Genomic DNA, 22,583 nt, shown 5'->3' with positions numbered 1-22,583 from the left:
ATCTCAGAAGAATGTAGATTGGATCTGGAAGCTAAGGAACGTGCATAGACCTCGGAAGAGAGGATCAAGGCTGCAAAGCCGACCGCCTTGCCTAGAATTGCTCCTTTGAACAGAGCTAGGGATGGAAGGAGGAAGTGACCCAGGCTTCCAGCCTTCTCCCCAGTCCCTGAGGATGGCCTAGCCCCTGTGGATCTCCCTATCCATTGGAGATGCATATTAGGTGTACAGGTACACCTAATATGAGCATGTACAGGTGACATTGTGTGTCGTCTGCAATTTGCTGGAAGCAGCAGGGAAGGGCAGGCCACACATGAAGCCAAAAGGACCAAACACCAGGGGGCCGCTATGACTGTTACAAGAAGTTTAAAAAAACAAAACAAAACTGTGGCGACTTGTGTGGCGAGTGCAGTCAAAAACAGTAGCTCAGCAGACGGGCTGTGCCTCAAACAACGTTATTTACAAAAACCGGCATCAGCTGGATCTTGGGCCTTGGTTTGCGGCCCTTGAGTGTGAGTCCTCTGCCCACCTCTCTGGCTTTCTGCTTCCCTTCCGTGTGGGCCTGGCTAATCCCTACCACTTCCTGAGCTCTTAGAGCTTCTCCTAGGGGCAGCCCCAGGATCCTGGCATCTCCCTCAGGAGTCAGTCCAGGTCTGTGTCCCCCTCAGCTGGTGGCTGTCACCTAGGGCTGGAAACCAAACTGCCCAAGGAAGAGGAAACTTTTGCTACACCTTGCCTGAAACGTCATGCTCTTAAAAAATGACTGCGTTCTCACAAAACCGAAGACACCAAAGGCTCTTTAGGGCACCTCGCACTTTGTACAAAATCAAAGAAAATCTGTCACTGCCACAGCTCAGGAGGTCTCCCCATAGGTCGATGGAGACTCCAGCCTAATCTGCTCTTTTGTTTTTAATGACTTTTTCTGATTATAAAAATCATTCCTGGCTATTGCTCAAAATAGGAAAATTCAGAAAAGTGTAAAGAAGAAAATTAAAATCACCCGTAATCCTACCAGCAAATATGAATATACGTTTAGGGAAAGAACGAAGTGTTAGCATAGTATTCTGTTTCCTTTATTCTTTTCTATGTATAAATTTACATATATTTTGGACAAATTTGAGATTGTGTTGTATCAGTATTTCTGCCTGGCTTTTCTCATTAAATTGTGAGAATATTCTCATAACATTATTGTAGTAGCTTCCAGGCGCCTCATCTCTGCAGCCTTTTCTCAGCGCCATGGCCAGGGGATCCTGTTGTGTCCCTGTGCTGCTGTAGAGCCCTCCAGTCCCCCATCTCACTCAGGGGAGAGCCAGGACCTCCCCGGGGCCCAGAAGCTCCAGCACTAGTTGGCCCCATCACCCCACCTCATTTCTGCCCACATGTCTGCTCCAGCCACACTGGCCTTCTTGCTCTTCCTCAGACACTCCAGCCAGCTGCTGCCACAGAGCCTTTGCACATGCTATTCCCACCTGCCCAACACCCTTCCCCAGATGCGATGGGGCCAGCTCCTTCCCACATCTCAACGTCTTGGCTCACAGGTCAGTTTCCATTCAACGTCCTCTATGTAATGAAATATTCACTTATTCCTTGTCTGGGTGTCTGTGAGAGTGGGGGTTTTGTCTGTATTCATTTCACAGTGCCAAGCAGAGCCCCTGGCCTGCAGTAGGTGCCCAATTCCACCTTCTCCTTTCAAACCACCAGCCCCAGATGGTTGGGGGGTCTCCTCCCCCTGGCCCATCTACCTGCACACGGCACTTCCTGACTCATTCCACTGCTCCCACGCCGGCCCAGACTTCCAACCACCCTGGGGCTCCCCACACCAATTCCGGGGACTCCTCGATCCCTGTTCAGGAGTCGACAGAGGCTTTGTGTCCATCCTGACTCCTGTTCAGCCCTCACAACCTGAGCCCCTTTAGACAGCTGTAGACCCCTGTGCACATGCATGCGCACACACATGCACCGTCCTACTCCTGCCCACGCCTGTCCACGACCTTGAAATACTTAGGTCACTTATGTCACTTTTGGTTGAAATACTTTGTCACTTTCTATGGTTATGTCCTGTTTGTAACCATAGAAACTGAGTTGCCTTCCCCCCTCAGACCAGCCTTTCTCTAGTAGCGCTTTCATCCCATTTATCATTGATGAGTTAGTTGCAGCATGCCATATTCTTAAGCTCCTTTGTGAACGTGGAACACATCCTAAAGAAAAGTTCTTGCTGTGAAAAAGCTCCACCTGCCACAGATTGCCTGGCAGAGCTCACAACCAGCAGCAGGTACTCAGTGAGAGCTGAGTGAGGCTCAGACTCATGCAAGATCCACCACCCTCCCCAGCCAGGTCCCCCAAGTGCTCTCAACTGCTGACCCTGTGTGTGAAGTGCGATGTGAGTTACAGCTCTGTAGATGGGTGAGAAGTGCTGAGCAGTGCTTAGAGTATACTCAACAAACAGACATTGCTGCATGCACATGCAAATGTTAGCTGCAGTCATTCAAACACCTATGCATGGAATAGGTGTTTATCAAGCATGTACTTTGCCTCTAGCGCTAAAATTTGAAGCATCTGTGAAATGAGACTCCTGCAAGAGGATGAAGTAGGCTCTGATCCTCAGAACTCCCAGGATCAGCTGTGACATCTTGATCTGATCGCTTTGGCTTTGTTGCTCCTGGGGTTGCTCTGGGATGTCAGAGAGAGACTAGAGGAGAGAAGGGGGTATAGAGACAGGGGGAGGGAAGGAGGAAATGCTTGCCACCTGGAGGCTCTCTAGGCAATAGAGATTAGTGTTGAGGAGGTAGCAGGTGAGAACATGAGGGCTGCAGTGCACAGCCACCATGATAGTCTGGCTGGTGTCCTGTAAACCACAGCCCAGTGCACCATCCCTCCAGCTACACCAGGAGCCCACCGCATGCAGCATCATAGGTCCAAGGCCACACAGGCCGGGATAAGTTCAGGTGTCACTCACCAACCTTGGAAGCTGGTTTCCTGTCCCAGAGAAGCTGCACATAGAACACAGGTGGGCGCACCTGCAGACACACGGACATCCGGTCCCAGCCTCAGGTGCCTGCAGGTTTTGAGTCAGCTGCTGGGCCCCTCCTGGTCCTCAGCAAGAGCGCCAAGCACGGGCCAGGCCCCCCTCCTTGAGCATCAGGTTCACACCCTGTGCCAACAGAGAGAAGAGGGCCTTTTATGTCTGCTGGAGGAAATGTCTGTCATCTCCCCTGGGTGCCAACGGCTTTCTGTCTTTGTGGGTGTGACCCACAGTGACACTGCATTTGACATCTTGACTGAGGGCACACTGCATGAGTGTGTGAGCCTAGAGAAATGGTCTGTGAAGCTACTTCCATACCACATGGACACATGCCAATATGTATTCTGTTCCGTTTCTTAAAAAGGCTGGTCAGGACCCAATCAGTGGATCGTTTGAAAACCACTGCTCTAAGCCAAAGATCTCCAAGGTGGGGTGCGCGCCACTCTGTGCAAAGAAAACGTGAGAACTACTATTCAAACTTGTTGCAAACTTGAACTTGTTAGCTTTAATTTCTATTGTGTATATGCTTATTTTATATATTTTTGGTAATCAAATATATTATTTGGTCCACTAGATAAAGACACCAAAAGATACACATTACATACGTATAATGCGAACGAGTCTTGGTGCATTAGAATATAAATGTGCAGAAAAGCTTCCCTGATGGGGGTGCACTGTCAGAGAACAGGTCAGAGCCCACCTGCCTGGGCTGTGGCTGGCCCAGCCCTAGGAGCCCTTTGGGTGGAGCAGCCATCTGCCTTCTCCTGAATCTGTGCCAGCCACACCTCTTGCTCCCCTTGTTCCTCCTCACCCACCTGAGATCTGTGACTTCTAAGGCAGAAGGGCCCTGGAAAATTAATCACTTTGGTCCTCAGGTTAAAAATGGCCAGAAATCCATGTGTAGCACACACCCCACTGGAGGTGCTCACCCAGGATTTAAGTGTCTACCAGAGGCCATGTGGGTCGCCACCTGCTGCTAGGGGTCTAGGTCTCTTCACTGTCCCAACAGAGAGACTTTCATTGCAGCAGTTCTTGGAGAAAGTGGAGAATAAATGGTGCCCTTCACACACTTCTTTGCCCATAAACTACCAGTTTATCTCCTTTTAAGTTCATCTTGAGGTAAAATTATCACAGGGTCCTTATCCCAGTCTGGAAACTTCTAATCAGCGGTCCCTCTGCTCACAGGGCACCCCTGCTGAGGGGCTCATCAGGTTGTTCTGCTGCTCCTGGGCCTCTTATGGATTTTCACACATTCCTAGCAAATGCATGAAGTTTTCTGTTTTCTTACTTAGTCCTGGAATCTTCCTTCTGGCAGGTCTTAATACTGAAATGACAGTGTGGTTGCCAGTGCAGGAGGGATACGTCACCCAATATCAAGAGGTTAGACTCAAAGCAGGTGGAGCCTCATTTCCCTGTGAGGACTGGGGGGGGATCCAGGGAGGGTGACGTAACTATGACAGAGGTGCAAGTAGGGGTGCGGTCAGCATTTCTGGTTGTGCTGGAGAGGCCCATGGACTCTCGGATGAGGAAGGAGGCACTGACTGTTAGCCGCAGGGCCGCTGAAGATTCTTTGGCAGACCTTGGTTTTGAGGGCCTGCTTGGGGGACCACAGGGGTGGTTGCTTCCTGGGCGCCCCATTATGAGATGAGCCTGGCCCAGGGTATGCAGATTCACGTGCCGTGTCATAGGGTGCTGGCAGAGGGCGGCCGCTGAATTCTCTGGAGGGTCCCGACATGAATGCCACTGTGGGCTGCGTGACAGCTGGGGTAGGCGGACAGGCTCCACAAACCGGTCTGCAGCTTGGCCAACTACCCCCCAAGTAGCTAGCACCCCAAGGCAGATGAGGTGGATGGGTGCCACCTGCCTCTCATGGGACCACTCTGACAGGGACAGGGCTTTGTCCAGTCCATGATAAGAGGGGGCTGAAATGAAAATCATTCGCTCTGACTCCCTCCTCAAGCTTTTTAGACATCAGCTCTTCCAAAAGCCTTGCCTGTACTCAGGCTTTACATGTAAAACTAGGCAGCCATTTGTGCAGTGCAGGTCTGCCTGCACCTGCGTTTTAAACTTCAGTTATCCAAATAGTCACCTCAACTTGCCGGCCCATTGGGCAGCCTGACAGCAGCCTGACCTGTATGCTTCAGCCATCACAGGACGAGGACCAGGGCTAGAATGCAAACACTAAGAGGACAGGATGGGAAAGGCACATCTGCCGTGTGCTGGAGAGATGCGGGTCACCCACGGGCTCGGGGCCTCGCTCTGACGGGACTGGCGGCCTCACGCAGGCCTCCAGCACACTCCTGCAGTGCTCTAGTGTTGCTCAGCCTCCGTCCAACTGTAATTCCAAGGAGGGAATCTCCTCCAGGGTAGAAGCTTCTCCCATAGCAGGTGCGTGGCCATGGCTTGTGGCTGGGCAGGGAGCATCAGTCCAGAGTGCTGGCACCAGCATTCTACAGATGCCTGGGGTTCAATGTCCCCAGGAAATAAGAGTTTGGCATTGTCCACAGGCCTCTGAGGCCACTACTTCTGTGAACAAAGGGAAAGGAACAGAACAGCTACCCACCCTTGGTAACTATAGCTGGCATCTGTCCCATATGAGAATTGGCCTGACCTACTTCTCATGTCATCTTTAACCTCCCAAAAAATGGTCTGATTTTTGTTTTAATTAAGACAGGGTCTTGCTCTGTCACCCAGGCTGAAGTGCAGTGGCGTGATCTCTCAGGCTCAAGCGATCCTCCCACCTCAGCCTCCTGAGTCGCCAGGACCACAGGCGCATGCTACCATGCCCAGCTAATTTTTATTTTTTACAGAGACTGGGTCTGACTATGTTACCCAGTCTGGTCTCGATCTCCTGGACTCAAGCAGTCTGCCTGCCTCGGGCTCCCAAAGTGCTGAGTTTACAAACATGAGCCACTGTACCCAGCCCAAAAAGGCCTGATTTTTAAAGACCCACATTTGAATCTCTAAAACGTACCCAACCCATTCCAATAGTCAAGGGCATAGGTATACCTCAGTGAATATATTCTGTTTTTTACATCAAGATGTAGCGAGAGGGGAGGGGCCTCCTCATGCTATGCAGTGACGAGGGGATGGCAGCAGAGTCAATGAGACATCTCAGAAAAGGAGTGAGCAGTGGCAATGGTGCTGCTTGTTCACCGTGTGACTTGGAACAGGTCACTTAACCTCTCTGAGCCTCAGTTTCCTCATCTGTGAAATGGCCACATTGCTGCACCTCAGATGGTTGATATGAGGGTCTGATGGGCACATGTGGGGATGAAGGTCAAGTCGGTTTGGCCAGGGGTGGTCACCAGGCCCCTTGCTTCTTCCTTTTTTTTTTTTTTTTTTTTTTTGAGACGGACTCTCGCTCTGTCGCCCAGGCTGAGTGCGGTGGCGTGATCTCGGCTCCCTGCAAGCTCTGCCTCCCGGGTTCACGCCAGCTATTCTCCTGCCTCAGCCTCCCAAGTAGCTGGGACTACAGGTGCCCGCCACCACGCCTGGCTAATTTTGTTTTGTTTTGTTTTGTTTTGTTTTTTGTTTTTTTAGTAGAGATGACGTTTCATCATGTTAACCAGGATGGTCTCGATCTCCTGACCTCACAATCCGCCCACTCGGCCTCTCAAAGTGCTGGGATTACAGGCGTGAGCCACTGCACCCGGCTCCCTAGCTTCTTACCAGCTTAGTCACTGGCCAAGAGTCCCCAGTTTTGGCAGCCTTTCTCCTTAAAGGCTCTGGGAGTGTTCCACACACAACCCTTCAGGATGAGGGGTGCCTATGAGGAGGGTGAAGGAACCTAGTGTTAAAGGGAATCCTTCCCTCTCCACCGCTCCTGCTTAGTCTCCTGAAGAATGACGTGTTTTACAACTGGCAAGTGCTGATCGAAGCCCAGCCCAACCATCTTGCCTGCCCGTCTCAGTGAGGGGAAGCTCCCGAGATGTCTCCCAACAAAAGCATCAGGCAGGCAAAGGCCATTTTTCATCTGCTGCTGAGTTTGTGAAGCTCTCAGGCCAGCAGCCAGCCGTGGTGGCCTCTGCCACACTCAGCCATGAGAGTGGAAGCTTCAGAGGAAGGCAAATGCCCCACAGGAGTCTCTGAAACACGAGAGTCTGATCCATAGAGGGTTCTCAGGGAGGGTGCTGCCATTGGGAACCTGAGCTTGCAAACAGCGTTCTAGAAGCTTGCTACTGCGATGGCATCTGCAAAGAACAGCAGCGTCGTCTCTTGGGAGCTAGAAGAAATGCACAAACTTGGCACGAGCCCACACCTATTGAGCCAGAGTTGGCCTCTGCGAAGGATCCCCAGGTTGTTCAGTGTGCACTGAAATAGAAACTCTTTTAGAGCAGGCCTTTGAGCAGAGCCCAGGACATGGTGAGTGCTCAGTCCGTTTTGTTTTCTGAATAGCACATCCATGAAAAGAGTCATGTGTTGCCTTCTTGTTAAACTGTGAGCACTTGCCCTCCTGCTTGCACCCTTGGCTTCCTGGATTTCCACCAAGACATGGGTTTCGGGACACGTTCCCTCCCTTGTATTGCGCTCACAAGCCCCGTCGATCGGTGCTAAGGTTGCTCTTCCTCCACTCTGGGTCAGGGCAGGGGCCCGAGGGGACACAGCTATTTTGCGCCGGTTTTCTTATGTAGCTGGGCGCCTCCCACACCACCGCTCTTCTTTTGATGTTACAGCTGCTGCCCTCCCTCATGACTGGCTTGCCAATCTTACTCCTTTATAAGAAAAAAAAAAAAAAATCCCCCTGCATACATTCAGTTTAAAGTCTCCTCAACCAGACCCAGGGATTTGGGGTTACTATACTCTGGCGCTGTCATGGACCCAGTGCTGAAATCCGCGGGTTGGCCACACCTCCCCACCGGAGTTAGGAGACCCATGGCTCCAGGAGCTGCGGGGAGAGAGTCTTCTCATTCAACCCAGCCCCACCCTCGGATGCAGCCACAAGGCTACAGCACACTCTAAACCAAGAGCCCATTCTGTAGAACTGTTTAAAGGATGGATGGAAGAAACTCTTCAGCTTTTCTTACCTTTCTAGACAGTTCTGTGGTTAGAAAGTGGTTGTGGAAGAAAATCACATCTAACCTAAGAAAGCTGGGGAGACAAAGTGTTCGGAGGGGCTTTGCTGAGCCAGGAGGCAGCCACTCGATGTCACAGAGGCCATAGGGTGATGAGCGGGGTCCCCTGTGGGATGGTGATCCCTGGCCCAGTCTTTACTGTCCCATGGACAAGACTGCACCGCTCACTTGAGCTAATCTCCCACCCCATCCAGTTTCATGTTCCCAGGAGTATCAGCCCCTGCAGAGGGGCCCCAGAACGGGGGCAGGCCCTGGGATGGGCAAACTCCTGCCCAGGTACCAGCAGCAGTCCTCATGATGAATGGATAAAGTTGCCAAGACGTTTAAAATATTGAGTTATCATTTTGTTTCCATTTTGTATGGAAGATGAAAATGTGTTCTCTTTCCATTAAAAAACGTGAAAAGTGTAGTTATTGGGTGCATTGGTTATGTGTGTGCACATCCATGTAGGAGGGCGGTGTCCACCTGATGAACAAACAAGGTGACCCCACATGCAGATAGAGCCACTGGAGTCCTTTCCTTTCCAGATGGCACCTTGCTGGGAAGGGGTGCACCCTCGGGCCAAATCCATACCACACGGGAGGGCAGAGCCGCCGGGCTTCCCTGCAGCATGGAGGCCTGTGTGCGAGACGAGTCTGCACCAACTTGCATAGTGAGGAGCTGGGAAAGCGCGGCTGCTCCTAATGGGTGCACGAGAGCTGCCGTCCCGCACAGGTACAGGCAGGCGAGGGCGTCCTGTGACCATGGGCCCACAAGGATGTGTGTGGCTGGTGAGGGGCCTTCTGATTGGGATGGCACTGGTGCCAAATCTAGGCCCAGCTTTATGACGTGACTAATTGGAGCTTGTTATGCAGACAATGAAAACTTCCCCAGATGGTGAGTTTTGTCCCAGGATCAAGTCACAGATCTGTAGTGCCTGGGACTCCATGGCCTGTGTGAGTCTGGCAAACCTGGTCCCCAGTGGTGGGTGGAAAATGACACCTCAGTCCCATGCATGTAGAGATGCATCAGCGTGTTGAGGCCCTCCGGGTTAGTCCACTCTGTACTTCCAGAACGAAGACTGCACAGGGCAGAAGGAAACGGGCCCATGGAGAAGCCCCTTGGCTCAGAAGCAGAGATGAGTCAACAGGATACAGCCTAACCACTCCTCTTCCTAGGAGACCCCTTGGCAGCGGTTTGCCTGCCTGGTTGCTGCAGGGTTGCTGGGGATGCTGAAGCTTTGGATGAAGCATTGAGGACTTTCTTCTTTGAGTCAGGAGTTCTTACATCTCCTGCCATCTGTTGAAGCTGCCTATCTTGATGGAAGCTTTTTGCCTTCACTTTCAGCACCGGCCTTGGGCTGGGGTTGCTAAGGCATGAGGGATGCATGCTGCCTCCCCACCCTCAGTCTCCGTCTCGGCCATGAAGGGGGCATGGTGCGGTCACTTGTGAGCAGCCTCTCAGGGACACATGCTGGTGGCTGCCCAGTGCTCAGTGACATGTGGCACTGCTGAGGGGCCAGGCACCATGCTCCTGGCTGCTGTGGCCCCTGATGAGAATAGGGATCCTGGAAATCTACGCTGACATTCAGATCAGGGCCCCATCTCTTCTGGACGTGTGTACAACAACCTGTTGGTGCTTGGATTTCCTGATTTTGAAAACAGTTTTCAGTACCAACTCAACAGTCACAGGGGGACTAAGTGAAACACTCCAGGCCTGTTCCTTTGGGGAAAAGGGAATCATTTGAGCCTGGCCTCAGCATTATTGCTGCCATGATTGCTGTGTAATGATGTCCCAAATGCAGGCGCGTGGCAGGTGTGTTTAGAACGTGCTCCCATGCCAGTGAGTGAGATGAATGGAGGACCGCGCTCACTGTGCCCTGCTGTTCTGTCTTCCTCTAGACCCTGTCAAGTGGGCAGAGAACACTGGGGTCCAGGAAGCTGGCTCTCAGGTATTTGGAGAGCCCCACGGAGGGCTGTGGGAGGGAACAGGCACTGGTTTGTTCTCTGAGTAGCGCTTAGGAGGAAGCAAATGAATACAGCCATAAAATTGAGCAAAACAGCTGAGCCTGGTTGGAGGAAACATTTCAAAGGAAATAATCCTGGATTTAGATCACACATGTTGGAGCCCGGAGTGAGGTTTTTCGTAACCTTCCTCTGAAAGGCAGATATTTGTAGTGGAAACGCTGACAGCCATGTGCCTGGGCCGGGTCTGAAGGCAGCTGGAACCTGCAGCCGTCCTGCTCCCCTGCTCCCCTGCTCCTGTGATCTGCTCCTGTGATCTGCTCGGCCTGCCCAGAGCAGCCCTGTGATGGAGCCGCCCTTTCTCATGCCACTTAAACTCAGCAAGGCTTCTGGGTTTTTTGTTTTTGTTTTTTTAACTCATCAAGGTGCTACCAGCTGCAAATGCTAGCTCTGTATCTGGGTGAGACCTGGCGTCTCCCTTCACTGGTTCACAGCATTGAGGGGAGTCTCCTAGATGAGGCTGACGTCAGACTCAACTCCTGGTAGGTGTAGGGGACAGGCCCCTCCTGGCACCTGCTGGCCTCCCATGCCAGGGCTTAGCCTATATCCTTAGCCTATGCCAAGTGTACACCCATGGCTGGCCACAGAGCGGACGTGACTGCCCCAGGTAGCCTGCACGTCCACAGCGGCTCACGTGGTCCTTCACTTGCCTGCTATGCTCTTCCCACCTTCATGGATTTCACTGACTCACTGCCTCTCTCCTCTTCCTTTCTGAATCCTGTAACTACTTTCCGACAACTGCCGAGTCCCGTTTTTCCCATGAAGGCTTCAAACTGCCCCCCAGTGGCCTACCTGCAGCTTTTGGAAAGCCCTTTGGCCACTGGCCTAGGTGCCTCTGTGGTGCCCTACAGCACACAGCCCAGTCATGCTGCTGCAGAGACCCTGTGGGCCCCAAACCCAAAACAGTACCCTGGCAGACAGAATGTGCCAGCCCCTGCACAGTTTCTGCTTGGTGAGGAGAAAACTCAGAGACGGCTCCCGCTTCCTCCTGCCCCGAGCTCTGTGCTCCTCCAGGAAGCTCTGCCCAGAGGGCAGCTGGCATTTACTCAGTTCCTTCTGCTACTTCTGGAAAGGTGAGGGAGAAAGAGTGGAAGCTCACAGGCATTTACCCAGCCTGATGGCATTTGCTTAACCCAGCTTGTAGCAATCATCCCATGCTGATTCTAGTATCATATTTTCTTCTCAGCCACCTCTGTGTACACAGTAAAGAGTTCCCTCTGCTTTATTCTTTCAAATCACTGCCAGCTCCCCATATAGGTATGCACTTAGGTTGAGCCGAGTACAGCCTAAGGAGGAAGGTGCTCCATTGGGCAACCGAGTGGGAAACTTCCTCCAGGTGTAGGGTCAGGGGACGCTGTCACTCACAGGTGGTGAACTGACCTACCAGGCCCCAAGCACCAGCCCAGGGAGCCTTTTCTCACAGCTGGTACCTCCCCAGGCTGTGTAATTCACCGACCTTCCCCCAGTGGGTGTGCCTGGGCTGCCCCTCCCAGCCCCTCCAGGCGATGCTGCAGCCCTGAGAGGAAGGATGTGGCTTAGTCGGCCAGGAGGGTTTCTTCCCCAGTTGCTCATGGACTTGAATCTTCATGTCACCTTTCCTGATAAGCACCACCCAGGATCAGAGTTTCGTCAAACTCTTCGCTGCACAAAATGCCTGCTGTCTTGTAGAACAGGTGGGAGATGTGGGAAGGATTCATGTCCTGAGACTCGCCAAATCACTCAAGATGACAGATGATTGACACTTCTGGGGTGCACTCAAGGCCAGCTTCTGGGGCTTGACTGCCTGAGGGGAGGCGGTTACTGAAAAGAGCTTCCCTGGTTCATGCTGACCAGAGCAGACTCCCCTGCCACAGCTGGTCACCAGCCATTAGAAAGTACATTCCATTCACATGCTTTGAAATCTCCTCCGGGGACCTGCAGTGCTCAGGGCAGGCCGGGAACCTGCTGTTGTGGAGCATGCAGGGCCAGCCCATGTCTTCTCATGCGGGGCTTCCTTCCCGTCTTGTCCCTGGTCCCTGACTGTCTACAGGGCTGCACCGTGCATGCCAGAAATGGCCAACAGTTGAAAAGATTGGGGAGACAAGGTGGCCCTTGGAAAACACTTCCCTCTCTCTGAGTCCCCTCTCTCCGTCATGGCTCCTGGGGTTTTTGAGCTGCTCCAAAAACCTTGTCAATAAAACCTATGCCACCCCACCAGCCTCTGCTGTGTTTTCCCTGCTGTCTGACTGATTTGAACACATTGCCAGGTTGTGAATGGGAACGTGGCCTGGAGAGTGCAGAGGGCTGGTGTGGCACGTGACCATGATTTAATGAAGCCCCCGCTCTCCCCTTTCTCACTCAGCTCAACGACTCCGCCAAGCAGCTCATTGAGATGGACAAGCCGTGCCCAGCCGCTGCATCCAGCTGCAATGCCTCCCTGCCCTCTGACTCCGGCGCTGTGGCCAGCATGGCCCCAAGTCCCACTTTAAGCAGCTCAGGGGCGGTCAGTGCCTTTCAGCGGCGTGTCGATGGCAAGAAGAACACCAAGAAACGCCACTCCTTCACCGCGCTCAGTGTGACACACAGATCCTCCCAGGCTGCCAGCCACAGGCATTCCATGGAAATTAGCGCTCCAGTGTTGATCAGCTCCAGCGATCCCCGAGCCGCGGCCAGGATTGGAGACCTTGCTCATCTGTCATGCGCTGCTCCCACCCAGGTAACATCCCGCGGGCCAGGGCAGGCATCCCTGGGTTCTCTGGGGTTCTATCCTCAGCTCCACGTTCAGTGCTCCCTGTTCCTCAACTAGCATGGAGGCCAGCCAGAACTGCCCTTTGGGGTTGAGCGGGGTTTGCCCCTTGCTACCTGGCACTGGGTCCCGCCCCCCATCAGAAGCGTAGAGAATGATGAGTGTGCCCTACCTGGTTCAGAAGATGGCCTAGTGGTGTGTGAGCTGATTCTCAGTGGTCCAGGGAATGTCTGAGTAATACCCACCCACCTCATGACAAGGTTTTTCTTTCCCATGTCATTTGGCTTCTGAATGTCTGATTATGTCCTGGAAGAGTGCTAGCTTAGTGCTAGCATATTTTTAGCATCTCTGCAATGTTTGCTAATTTCCCTTTCAAGAGAAAGAAAGAGCCAGAGCTCAGAACCAGAATAAACTATTGTTGAGTACTTTCATTACTATTGTTTCTACAGATACCTTCTATTTCTAGACTCCATTTCCACTAGTTTTTTTTTGTAAATTGAAGTAACCAAAGCAAAGCATTTAAAGGCTGGGCACAGTGGCTCATGCCTGTAATCCTGGTGCTTTGGGAGGCCAAGGCAGGAGGATTGCTTGAGGCCAAGAGTTCAAGATCAGCTTGGGCAAGACTCTGTCTCTACAATCAACCAGTCAATAAAATAAATTGATTTTAAAAATTTAAAAATAATGAACAATATTTAGTAAGTACTTGCCTGTAACTCTGACAAGACCCTTCACAGTGCCATGCACAGGGCAGGAACTGGGCAAGTTTCCCTTTTATGAATGCAGAGACTGCAGCCGGAGATGGAAGGGGCTCTCCAAGTGCCCGACAGGGCGACCCTGCAGTCACACTCCTGTGCCATTGTCCTCAGACCTCCTCTGGACTGTGGCAGGTGTGCATGGGTGAGCCCAAGGTGCCCACACGATGGTACCCACACCATTTCTCCCTGCGCTGCTGCTTCCCACCCCGTGGCCCACCCACCACCACACTCCACATTCCCTCCAGAGTCCCTCTGGCTGCCCTGGACACGCCTCAGAGCAAGGGCACTGATGTGCGGGGAATCCTGGGGCAGACACCCATAAGCAACTGGTTGAGAAGAACTGTCTTGTTCAAAATCACAGTGAACTCAGACAACTTTACACAGAGAATTGTCTTAAAAATTGCTGAGCTTCTGGAGAAGAGCCGTGTGATCTAGATGTGCCACATCAGCCTACACACACATGCACACATGTGCGCACATATGCACTCCCATGCACATGTGCACTCACACATACACATGGCACACACGTATACCTGCACACACACACACGTGCACTTACATACACCACCATCCACATGCACACCTACACATACACACACGTATACACATATACACCTGTGCACACATGTGCACTTATATGCACCCCCTCCACATGCATACACGTGCATTTACACACACACCGCTCCAGGTGCACACCTGCACATACACATGCACACACACATACATATACACATATGCACCTGTGCACACATGCACACACTTGTGAACTTATATGCTTCCCTTCCACATAAACACCCACACATAACACCCGTGCACACATGTAGACATTTATACATGCACACACATATTGGTGGATACACACTCACCTGCACGCATAGGTGTGCACACACACACAGATGCTAGCTCTCATCGGCGGCTGAGACTGTGGTCTGGAATGGGTGCTGTAGTATCTGGAGCCGTAACCGTGCAGTCATCTGCCCCCATGGTTACCCCACTGCCTGGAAGCTTCCACAGCCTGTGCCTGGGAACGTTCCCCAAGGAACAGCCACTGGGGCTGCTGGTGCATTTTCCTTATGGGGAAAAGCACAACCTTGGTCTCAACCCTAACTCCACTCCTGACCTGGGCTAAATTCTTCTTGAGCACCTCCTATTTGGAAATGCCTGGGAGGGGCATGGTAACTCAGTGTCGGGCCAGCATGGCTGTGCTCCATGCGTGTGTGCACATCTTGGGGGTAAAGCCACAAGCAGTGGCTCTTGGAAGAGTCTTGCTTATTCTTTGCTCAAACATCCTGGACACCAGGCAGGTTGTCATGGTGGTGCTAAGACTCGGGGAGCTCACCGTGTTTGTCACCAACGACAAATTGTGGTAACTCTGGCCCAGAGCTGGGGTCCCTCCTTGGCAACCTGAGCAGCTACTGGCGATGTGAACAGTCGAAAGTTGTGTTGTGAAACAAATTTGGCTCAAAGGGAAGTTGCGGCAGGTTTGAGGGGTGCCCCTAAGGAGAGGACTGAGGAGCAGCGGCCTGGCCCTCCTTGTGTACCACTTGGGTAGGTCTTTTGTCTCCTTCCTCCTAGAAGAGCAAAGGCCACTCTCACTGTAGTCGGGGACCCCCATCAACCAGAGGGAGGGCCCTTCTTCCTGATCACCAGCCAGAGGTGGCCCTGGAACTGCCAGGCCAGCACCTACCCCCACAAGGGTCTGGCCTGTGTCCTGTAGTTTGTGGGTAATATGTCCAAAGCTGCCCTTGGTGTTCCTTGGAGTTCTAAAAAAAAGGAGCCCACAGGGCCCATGAGCTTTGCAAAGCTGCTGCTGTGTCCCAAGAGGGCCTGGGGCATCTTCTCCACCACTTTCCCGCAGGCCCCTGAGATGTGGGCTCAGCACACACAGGTGCAGGATCTGGTTTCCTCTCCTTCCCGCATCCTCACCTGCACCAGCGTCTCATGTTGCCATGGCCTCTGTGTTAAAACAAGCAGAGGGAACCTTTCTAAGCCGTCTGCAGTCTGATGTCTACTGGGGCAGGAAGGGAACAGATGTTTCTATTAATTTGCATACTACCTGGCTCCACAGGGATTGGAATTAGGGATTAGTGGGACTGGGATCCTGGGATCCATTTACCAGCAGTTCGGCTTGAAGTGAAAGTCATGGCCAGGCTCCTGACTTTAGTTTGGGTCACCTCAAAGGGCAAGAGGTCAAATAAAGCAGATGCCGCCTGTCTCCTTGTCCTGATTTAATTGAGCTGCTGGGAGACAGAAGGGGCACCTGGTGCAGGCGTGAGCTGTGCGTGCTGCCCTTGCGGGCTCCAGTGTCCTGCTATGGTCTGGATGTGCCCAGAGACCAAGCCCTCCCGGTCTGCCCCTGCTCTGCACTGCCTTCCTGGTTCCTACCACCTTGCTGGCCATGTGTGTCTGACCAGGAAGTGCCTGGCCTGAGGACTGGCCCGTGGCAGCCAAGGCGAGCCAGACTCAGGTCCTTCTGTGACCACAGTGCTGCAGGGACTCTCTTCCCCACCATGCTGGCCACACCCCGGGAGAGGGAGCCCAGACCCAGGATTCTGTGGTTAGTGGGTGGCGTGGCACGTCGGCTTTGATCATTGGCCTGGAGAAATTCAGCATTGCTATGTGCATGCGCTCATCCACAAACAGAGGCCTCTCGCGTGCCAGCACTGCCATCTTGGGAAACGTGGAGTGGACAGAGCAGGAAGGCCTGCAACCCCAGGCTCCTTGGTGCCCACAGCATGGGGCAATGTTGGCCCCAGCAAGGGCCACTGCAGCAGCCAGTCCCCTGCCTCTCATAGTCCCCTCAGGACCCAGCGTGTCCATTCAGGCTGTGATAAAGAATATCTTGACTGACAGGATGAATTCTTGGCACCTGGCGACTGGGGCCGTAGGGGAAGACCGGCTGGTGAAGTGTGCGAGGCTGGTCATCTGGACCAGGACTTTTGGGCCATGGGGAGCAGAGGATTTCAGATCGTGTGTTGTGTGTCCCAGTGCGTTTACTTTTGGGGTGAGCATGGTATGGTCCCCGACAGTTACTGAATCCTCATTGAACACTGCACTGGGTTCTGTAGAAAGGTCCAAACAGCAGGTGTCTGCCCTGGAAACGCAGCCAGCTGGAGTAGAGATGAGCCATTTACTGGGCACTGTGCTGTCCAATGCATCGACTGCAGTTGATCCACAGTCAGGGTTGGTGGGGGGATGTGGATGAGGAAGCCCCTCAGCTGGCCGAATTAAGGGGCTCTCGCTGTAATGGACTGGTTTTGCTCTTTCTTTGGTGTTGTCTTAAAATAGAAAGGAAGAATGCTTCAGAAATGAGTCTGAAGCATAGAGGACACTTCCCTGCTTTTCAAAGTGCCTGAGCACCGTGAAGCCTGGGCGCACAGCCTGAGAGCCCCGTGCTGGCCGAGGCTGGCCTCCTCCCTGCGGCTGTCGGGGATGCATCTGTGGTTTGCCTGTCCCCATCTCTCCTTTGGCTTCCTCTGCTGATCTCACTTTCTCTGTCCTGGCTTGCATCACTTCTCAGCTTCCCCGGTTGTATGGCCCACCTCACCCCACAGTGAGCCAGTCGTTCATTATTTCTACTTCAGAGATGAGGAAGCTGAGGCCCCCCCGGGTGGAGGTGACGCCTCAGGGCCGTGCTTCCGTGCCAGCCCTCCCTGGCCTTCCAGGGCCCCACCCTGGCTGTTAGGAGTGCTGTCAGGACACGGATATCACTTAACTTTCCAGTTTGCTCTGTAAAATGCACAGGGCTGACCTCAAGCCAAAGGAGACGCGCAGGAGAATGCCAGCAGGTCCCTGCAGTGTTCCGTAAAGTGCCCCTGCTTTGCTTTTCTTGTAGGCTGAGGCCAGGCTCAGTGCAGCGCACAGGACAGGGTGCTGGGGTGGAGGTGCGGGCTCCCTCTCTCTAACTGTGTCACCCCAGGAGAGTTGCTGAACCTCTTGGAGCCCTGCAGTTAAGAGCCAGCCTCCAGAGCCAGACGGCCAGGTTGAGCACTTATCCCTGTACCTGCAACCGTGGGAAAGCTGCCTGACTTCCCAGAAACTCCGCTTCCTGTCTGTTAAATAGAGCCAAGCTGTGCCCCCCCACACCCTCATGGTCGTTGCGAGGGTGGAGTGAGGGGGTGCGTGCGGGCCGCCCTCCTCGGTAGGTGTACCTTGAGCGTTGGCTGTGGTGGCTGTTGTGGCTGTTTCTGCTGCTCAGGGAATCGGGGAATGAATCACCAGCCCAAGACGCCAGACACCAGACACATCATCTCTAGTCACTGTTGTCTGCTCCAAGAGCCCGTCTCTGGCTTGGTGCTGTGCTGGGTCTTGGAGGTTTTGGAAGGCTGGCGGTGGGTAAGGAGTGGGTGTGGCCGAGACCACTGCAGGATGGGAAGGAGGGGAAGAAGTAAAGGAAGGAGAAGAAAAAGCGTCAGAGACTCTGACACCCACACAGCCTGAAATATCCACTGTCCAGCTCTTTGCCGGAAAGGGCTTTAGGCTGAGGCTTTGTTGATGAGAATGCTGAAAAAGAAGAGCTGTGAAACAGAGGAGAGAGCTGGGAGCTGTGTAAGGTGAGCTCGAGACCCGGCGGGGAGGGAGGTGCCGATGCAGAACAGGCCAGCGCCTGGGTTCGGAGTAGCCATGTGGGAAATGCTACAGGCTGGAGACTGGGAGTCTCAGCGGCTACTCTGCAGGGGCAGGGACGGGGGACAGAAGGATGCGGGAGTGGGGCCTAGAAGGAAGCTTTGCCAGGCCTAGGCCGGCCACAGGCACAGTCACGGTGGCCAAGGAGCTGCTGGGGCTGCCGCTGGGCGCCTCCCAGAAGCTGCCACGGGAACACGGGGCCTGCGCAGGTGGGGTGCAGCCCAGGCTGGTGGCCAAGCAGAGCTGACCTTTCTCCCACTGGGTGCCCTCCCAGCACCTCTGTGGAAGGCCCAGTCCCATTCTTCTCTCACTGACCTACTGCTTCCTCTTTCCCCTGGATGTGCTCGACTCTCTGCAGTCTGATCTTGTCCACCACCCCTGCTGCTGAAGCTGACCCAGCCACAGTTACCAGTGCCCTGCCCAGTGTCCTCCTTCCTCATCCACCATCTTGACCTCTTGACAGCAGTCGACGCTGTGGACAGCACCCCTTCCTGAGCCTGTCCCCTTTGATCTGTGACTCTTCTTTCCAGTGCAGCCCTGTCCCGGCCCCTCTTGCCAGACCTTCTTTCTAGCTCCTACATCTACACAGATACCAGTGCCCCCCACCTTCTCTTCCCATCCTGGGCACACTCACCCATGGGGGCTCACCCTCTCCAGAACCCCAGCCAACGTCCCTAAACTCTGCCTGCCGGCACCTCTTTCAAACTACAGATTCTCTTCTCCAACTACCTGCTGGCTTCCTGGAGAGACGCCTCGACTTCAGTGCATGCCAGGAGCAACCGATGACACCCCTCTTTCCGCAAACCTGCTTCCCCTTCTGTGTTCCATCTGCTCTTCAAGGAGTCACCACTGTCCTTAGGTGCCCTGAGCTAACACTCTTCGTCTTCCCCAACGCTGACTCCCTGCCCCTGAGTTCCCTGCTGAGTCCCTTGGAAGGTTCTGGGGAGCCTTCAGACTGGCCCTTGGTTGCCTCTCCAGCTTCCGGCAGCACTCTCCACTCCCGAGAGCCCGTGCCAATCTGCGGCCTGCGACCCACACTGCTCTGGCCTTGGCTCGTTTCTCCCCGAGACTGCCGCAGCTAATCCCTTCCCACCTGCCCATGTCCCTTTTGCTGCCCCTCAGCATGGCATTCTACCCACCAGGCAACCACAGACACATACCTGTGCAGAAAGGCGCCTGCCCACTCTTCAGGCCATCTGACATGTTCACCTCCTTTGGCAGCTTTCTGTGGCCCCATGTCACCTTTCCACCGCCAAATCAATTCCCCCACTATCTCTTTGCCTGCAGGACTTCCCATGTGCCCATGATGGAACATTATTTGTGTGTATGGCTGTCCCCGCTTCCTCCCTGGGCTTTTAGGTCCTTGAAGGCAGGAGCTAGGTGCCAGTGGCCCACAGGTGGGGCTCTCACACGCTAGCTTCCTTCTTGGGTGGGCCACAAAACAGCACCAGCAGCATTCCTCATTGAATGGTCTTGTACGTAAAGCAGCATGGTAGCTAAGAGGCTGTGTGACCTTCCTCAACCCTCACAGGCCTGGCTGCACGTCGATGGCTGGGGAGAGGACACAGCTGTGGGGCCCTGGCTGAAGGTGTCCAGGGCATACAGCTGGCTGAGCCTCAGCTGGCCCGTCCTGCTCATGTTTGCACCCCTAGGGATTCTTCCTTTGCGATTGGGAGAGGTCAGAGGCTCAGCTGGTGCTTCGGGCGTAATGGAGTATCATTCACATGTCGGCGCTCTGGTGGAGGAGGAAGGATAATCAGAGGAGGGGGAAAGAAGCCATTCAGGCCACCTCTACTATGACACATTTGCTTTTAAGTTATTGGATCAAATTGGGAAATGATTGATTACATTTTAGAAAAATTTCCTCATAAACCAAGTATGAAATCAAGCAGGTGCCCGAGGACCCTCTATGGGCAGTCAGCTCTGGAGTGCCTGCGTCCATCACTGAGAGTAGCCACATCACGTGATAAGCAGCCCACGTTCTCCAGGGCACCAAGCTGCGGACGCTTGCTTCTCACTCATACTGTGAATCACCGGCAGAAGAGGGCTTGGCTCTACCATCCTCACCCGGGACACCAGCAAACAGCCACAGGCTGAGTCCAGCCACTGCTTCTTTTGGTAAATGAAAGCTTTGCTGGAACAGGGTCACACACGCCCATTTGTGTATCATCCGCAGCTGTTTTTAGGCCATAATAGAGATATTGAGGAGTTGTGGCAGAGATTCGTAAGACCCACACAGCCTGAGATGTTTATTACGGAGCCCATTACAGAAAACGCCTGCTGACTCCTGGTGTAGAATGTCTCCAGGACCGTAGCAGGGGCAGAAATGAGGCAACTAGAAATGAGGTTTCCACAAGGAAGCCTCTGCTCATGCTCTTTTCAGTGGCCAAAACCAATCCTACAGCCCCGCCCTGTTGAGGGGGTGGGCACATGGAGTCCAGCAGGGCCTTGAGGAGAACCGTCTCCAGGCGTCACTTCCCTGCAACTCAGCAAGTTTGCATTTCTGAGCACAGAGGTTGAGAAGCTTCAAAGGAAGAGCCGACACCTTTCCAAAGTAAGGCCGGTGTGGCTCTGACGTTATGCTTGCACTGCCGTGGCACCCACTAATACTGCCCATGAGTGTCCTGCCTCTGGGCAGGGGCTCTTGGTGGCTCCAGAGTGTGGTCAGATGCAGGCTGACTCGCCATCCAGCCAGGACCAGCACCTTCACTGGCTCTTGCCAACTTCCCTGCTCTGGAGAGCACCATGACTTACAAATTACCTCCAAATAAGCAACCCTTGGAGATTAGGAACATACCCTTTAAAATCAATGGAAGGGGAAGTGTTTGAAATTCAGCCGGGAGAACATCAAAAGAGAACATTTGTCAAGTCTCTTCGTGTCTGAGAAGTAAATGAGGAGAGTTCCTTATGGAAGCTTCTGGGCAACTTTAAAATGCATCACCAGCTGCTATTTGTCTCCTATGCAGCTTCCTGTGTTGGCTGGGTCTTATCTTTGCCACAGGACAGACAGACAGATGCTTCAAGCAGGAGGAAGTGCTGGGGAAAAGCTGAAGGAGCTGAAGCAGGACCTTCCTGCCTCAGGCCTGGCAGCCCCCAGACTTACTGCTTATAACCTATGCAGCCTCTGGCTCTGGCTCTGGCTCTCACCTGCAGAGCACGAACTGCCTGCATAGCGGAGCACCTGGGCTTATTTTTAGCATTTTCAGAAAGTTATGAATTTAATTACGTACCTTATAAGGAGGCAAAACAAAAAGTAAGGGAGCCTGGGATGAATTTTTTTAAAATCCCATTGTGAGAATCTTACACAAGAAAACTTTCTTCTACAAATCTGGAAATAGCTGTACCTCCGTGACTTACCAATCCTGGTCTTTAAGTGGGAACAGAGGACACCGTGGCTGCCTGTGACCTGGCGTCCTGATGATTTTTGTCAATTGCAAAGCTTGCCAAACACGGTGCAGGGTGCCGGCAGCGTTTCTTTTGCTGCTATGACAAGCTAGGAACCGGATCCACGGGTTTCTGCCTGTGCCTCCAGGCCATCCTTGGACAGTGTCAGGAAAGATCCTTGGGTCTTCTTGGCATTTGGAGAGCATCCGGGAGCTCTGGGTGGGCACTTATTGGCTGGCAGCATAGGAGAGCCACTCCCTTGTCCTAGCAGCTGTTGAAGCCATATCCTGCAGGGATCTACAGAAGGTTTTTCATGAATGGCCACCTGTAGGCCCCATGGAGCCCACCAGGAGACTAGCATACAGTCCATGCCTCAGAGGGTGGAAAGAAGGAAGGGCCTCTATCAGCACAGGTAAAGCAGGAGGAAACCAGGCCACTGAGGTCGGTGTCCTCAGGGCTATAATGTGAAGGCCCATGATGGCCCTAGACGGGAGGACTGTGAGGAGCTAAGAACCTTCTCCACCCAGTTCTCCTGACTGCCTCGGCCTCCCTCTGCCAGAGCTCATCTGCCCTCTCGCTCCAGGCTAAACCGCCTGCCTATCCACAGGCATTATCTGGATGCAGTGTGGGTTTGGGGGGCGAGAAAAACGGGGTCCCACATGCCCTCACGCCCAGGCAGGGTTTGCTCTCAGGACCTCGTCCCCCCATCACTGTCCCCTCTACCAGCCCGTGAGCTTTGCTGTGGTAGAGAGTGCTTTCCCTCTCTGTATAGGCAGTGCCTGGCACTGGCACTCTCAGAAGGACGGATAGACGGACACAGTGAATTAGAGTTGAACAAAAGGATATTTCAAAGTCCACCCCTCCTGCAGCCACTGCCTGTAAAGGAGGCACTTTCTGTTTGAAGGCAGAATGGATGCACAGTTGGATGTGGATGAATATTGTGCCTTTTATGCAAAGCAGGACGGAGATGCCTCTGGCCTGATGGGTGTGCACAGG

The 22,583-nt window shown here is 53.4% G+C and overlaps 1 protein-coding gene and 1 long non-coding RNA gene across 3 annotated transcripts in view; one reads left to right on the top strand and one right to left on the bottom strand.

Annotated features, from left to right (window-relative positions):
- The window catches only part of LOC105471836 (SH3 domain containing ring finger 3), a 373,482-nt gene that overhangs the window by 253,638 nt on the left and 97,261 nt on the right, over positions 1 to 22,583 (top strand). Inside the window, exon 4 of the mRNA XM_011724585.3 lies at positions 12,439 to 12,792. Coding sequence (XP_011722887.2) covers positions 12,439 to 12,792 — 354 coding nt within the window. The remainder of the gene's footprint in view (positions 1 to 12,438; positions 12,793 to 22,583) is intronic.
- LOC139357941 (uncharacterized) lies at positions 2,537 to 8,272 on the bottom strand. Of its 2 annotated transcripts, none has more exons than XR_011612016.1 (3): positions 8,047 to 8,272; positions 2,954 to 3,148; positions 2,537 to 2,686 (listed from the first exon to the last, which is right to left on the bottom strand). It is a non-coding gene; the product is annotated as an uncharacterized lncRNA (long non-coding RNA). The 2 variants fall into 2 exon arrangements; XR_011612015.1 differs by having other exon boundaries at positions 2,958 to 3,148.

This window comes from Macaca nemestrina, chromosome 13, assembly GCF_043159975.1.
Source record: "Macaca nemestrina isolate mMacNem1 chromosome 13, mMacNem.hap1, whole genome shotgun sequence".
NCBI lineage: Eukaryota > Metazoa > Chordata > Mammalia > Primates > Cercopithecidae > Macaca > Macaca nemestrina.
This window is presented reverse-complemented; position numbering and strand designations above follow the sequence as displayed.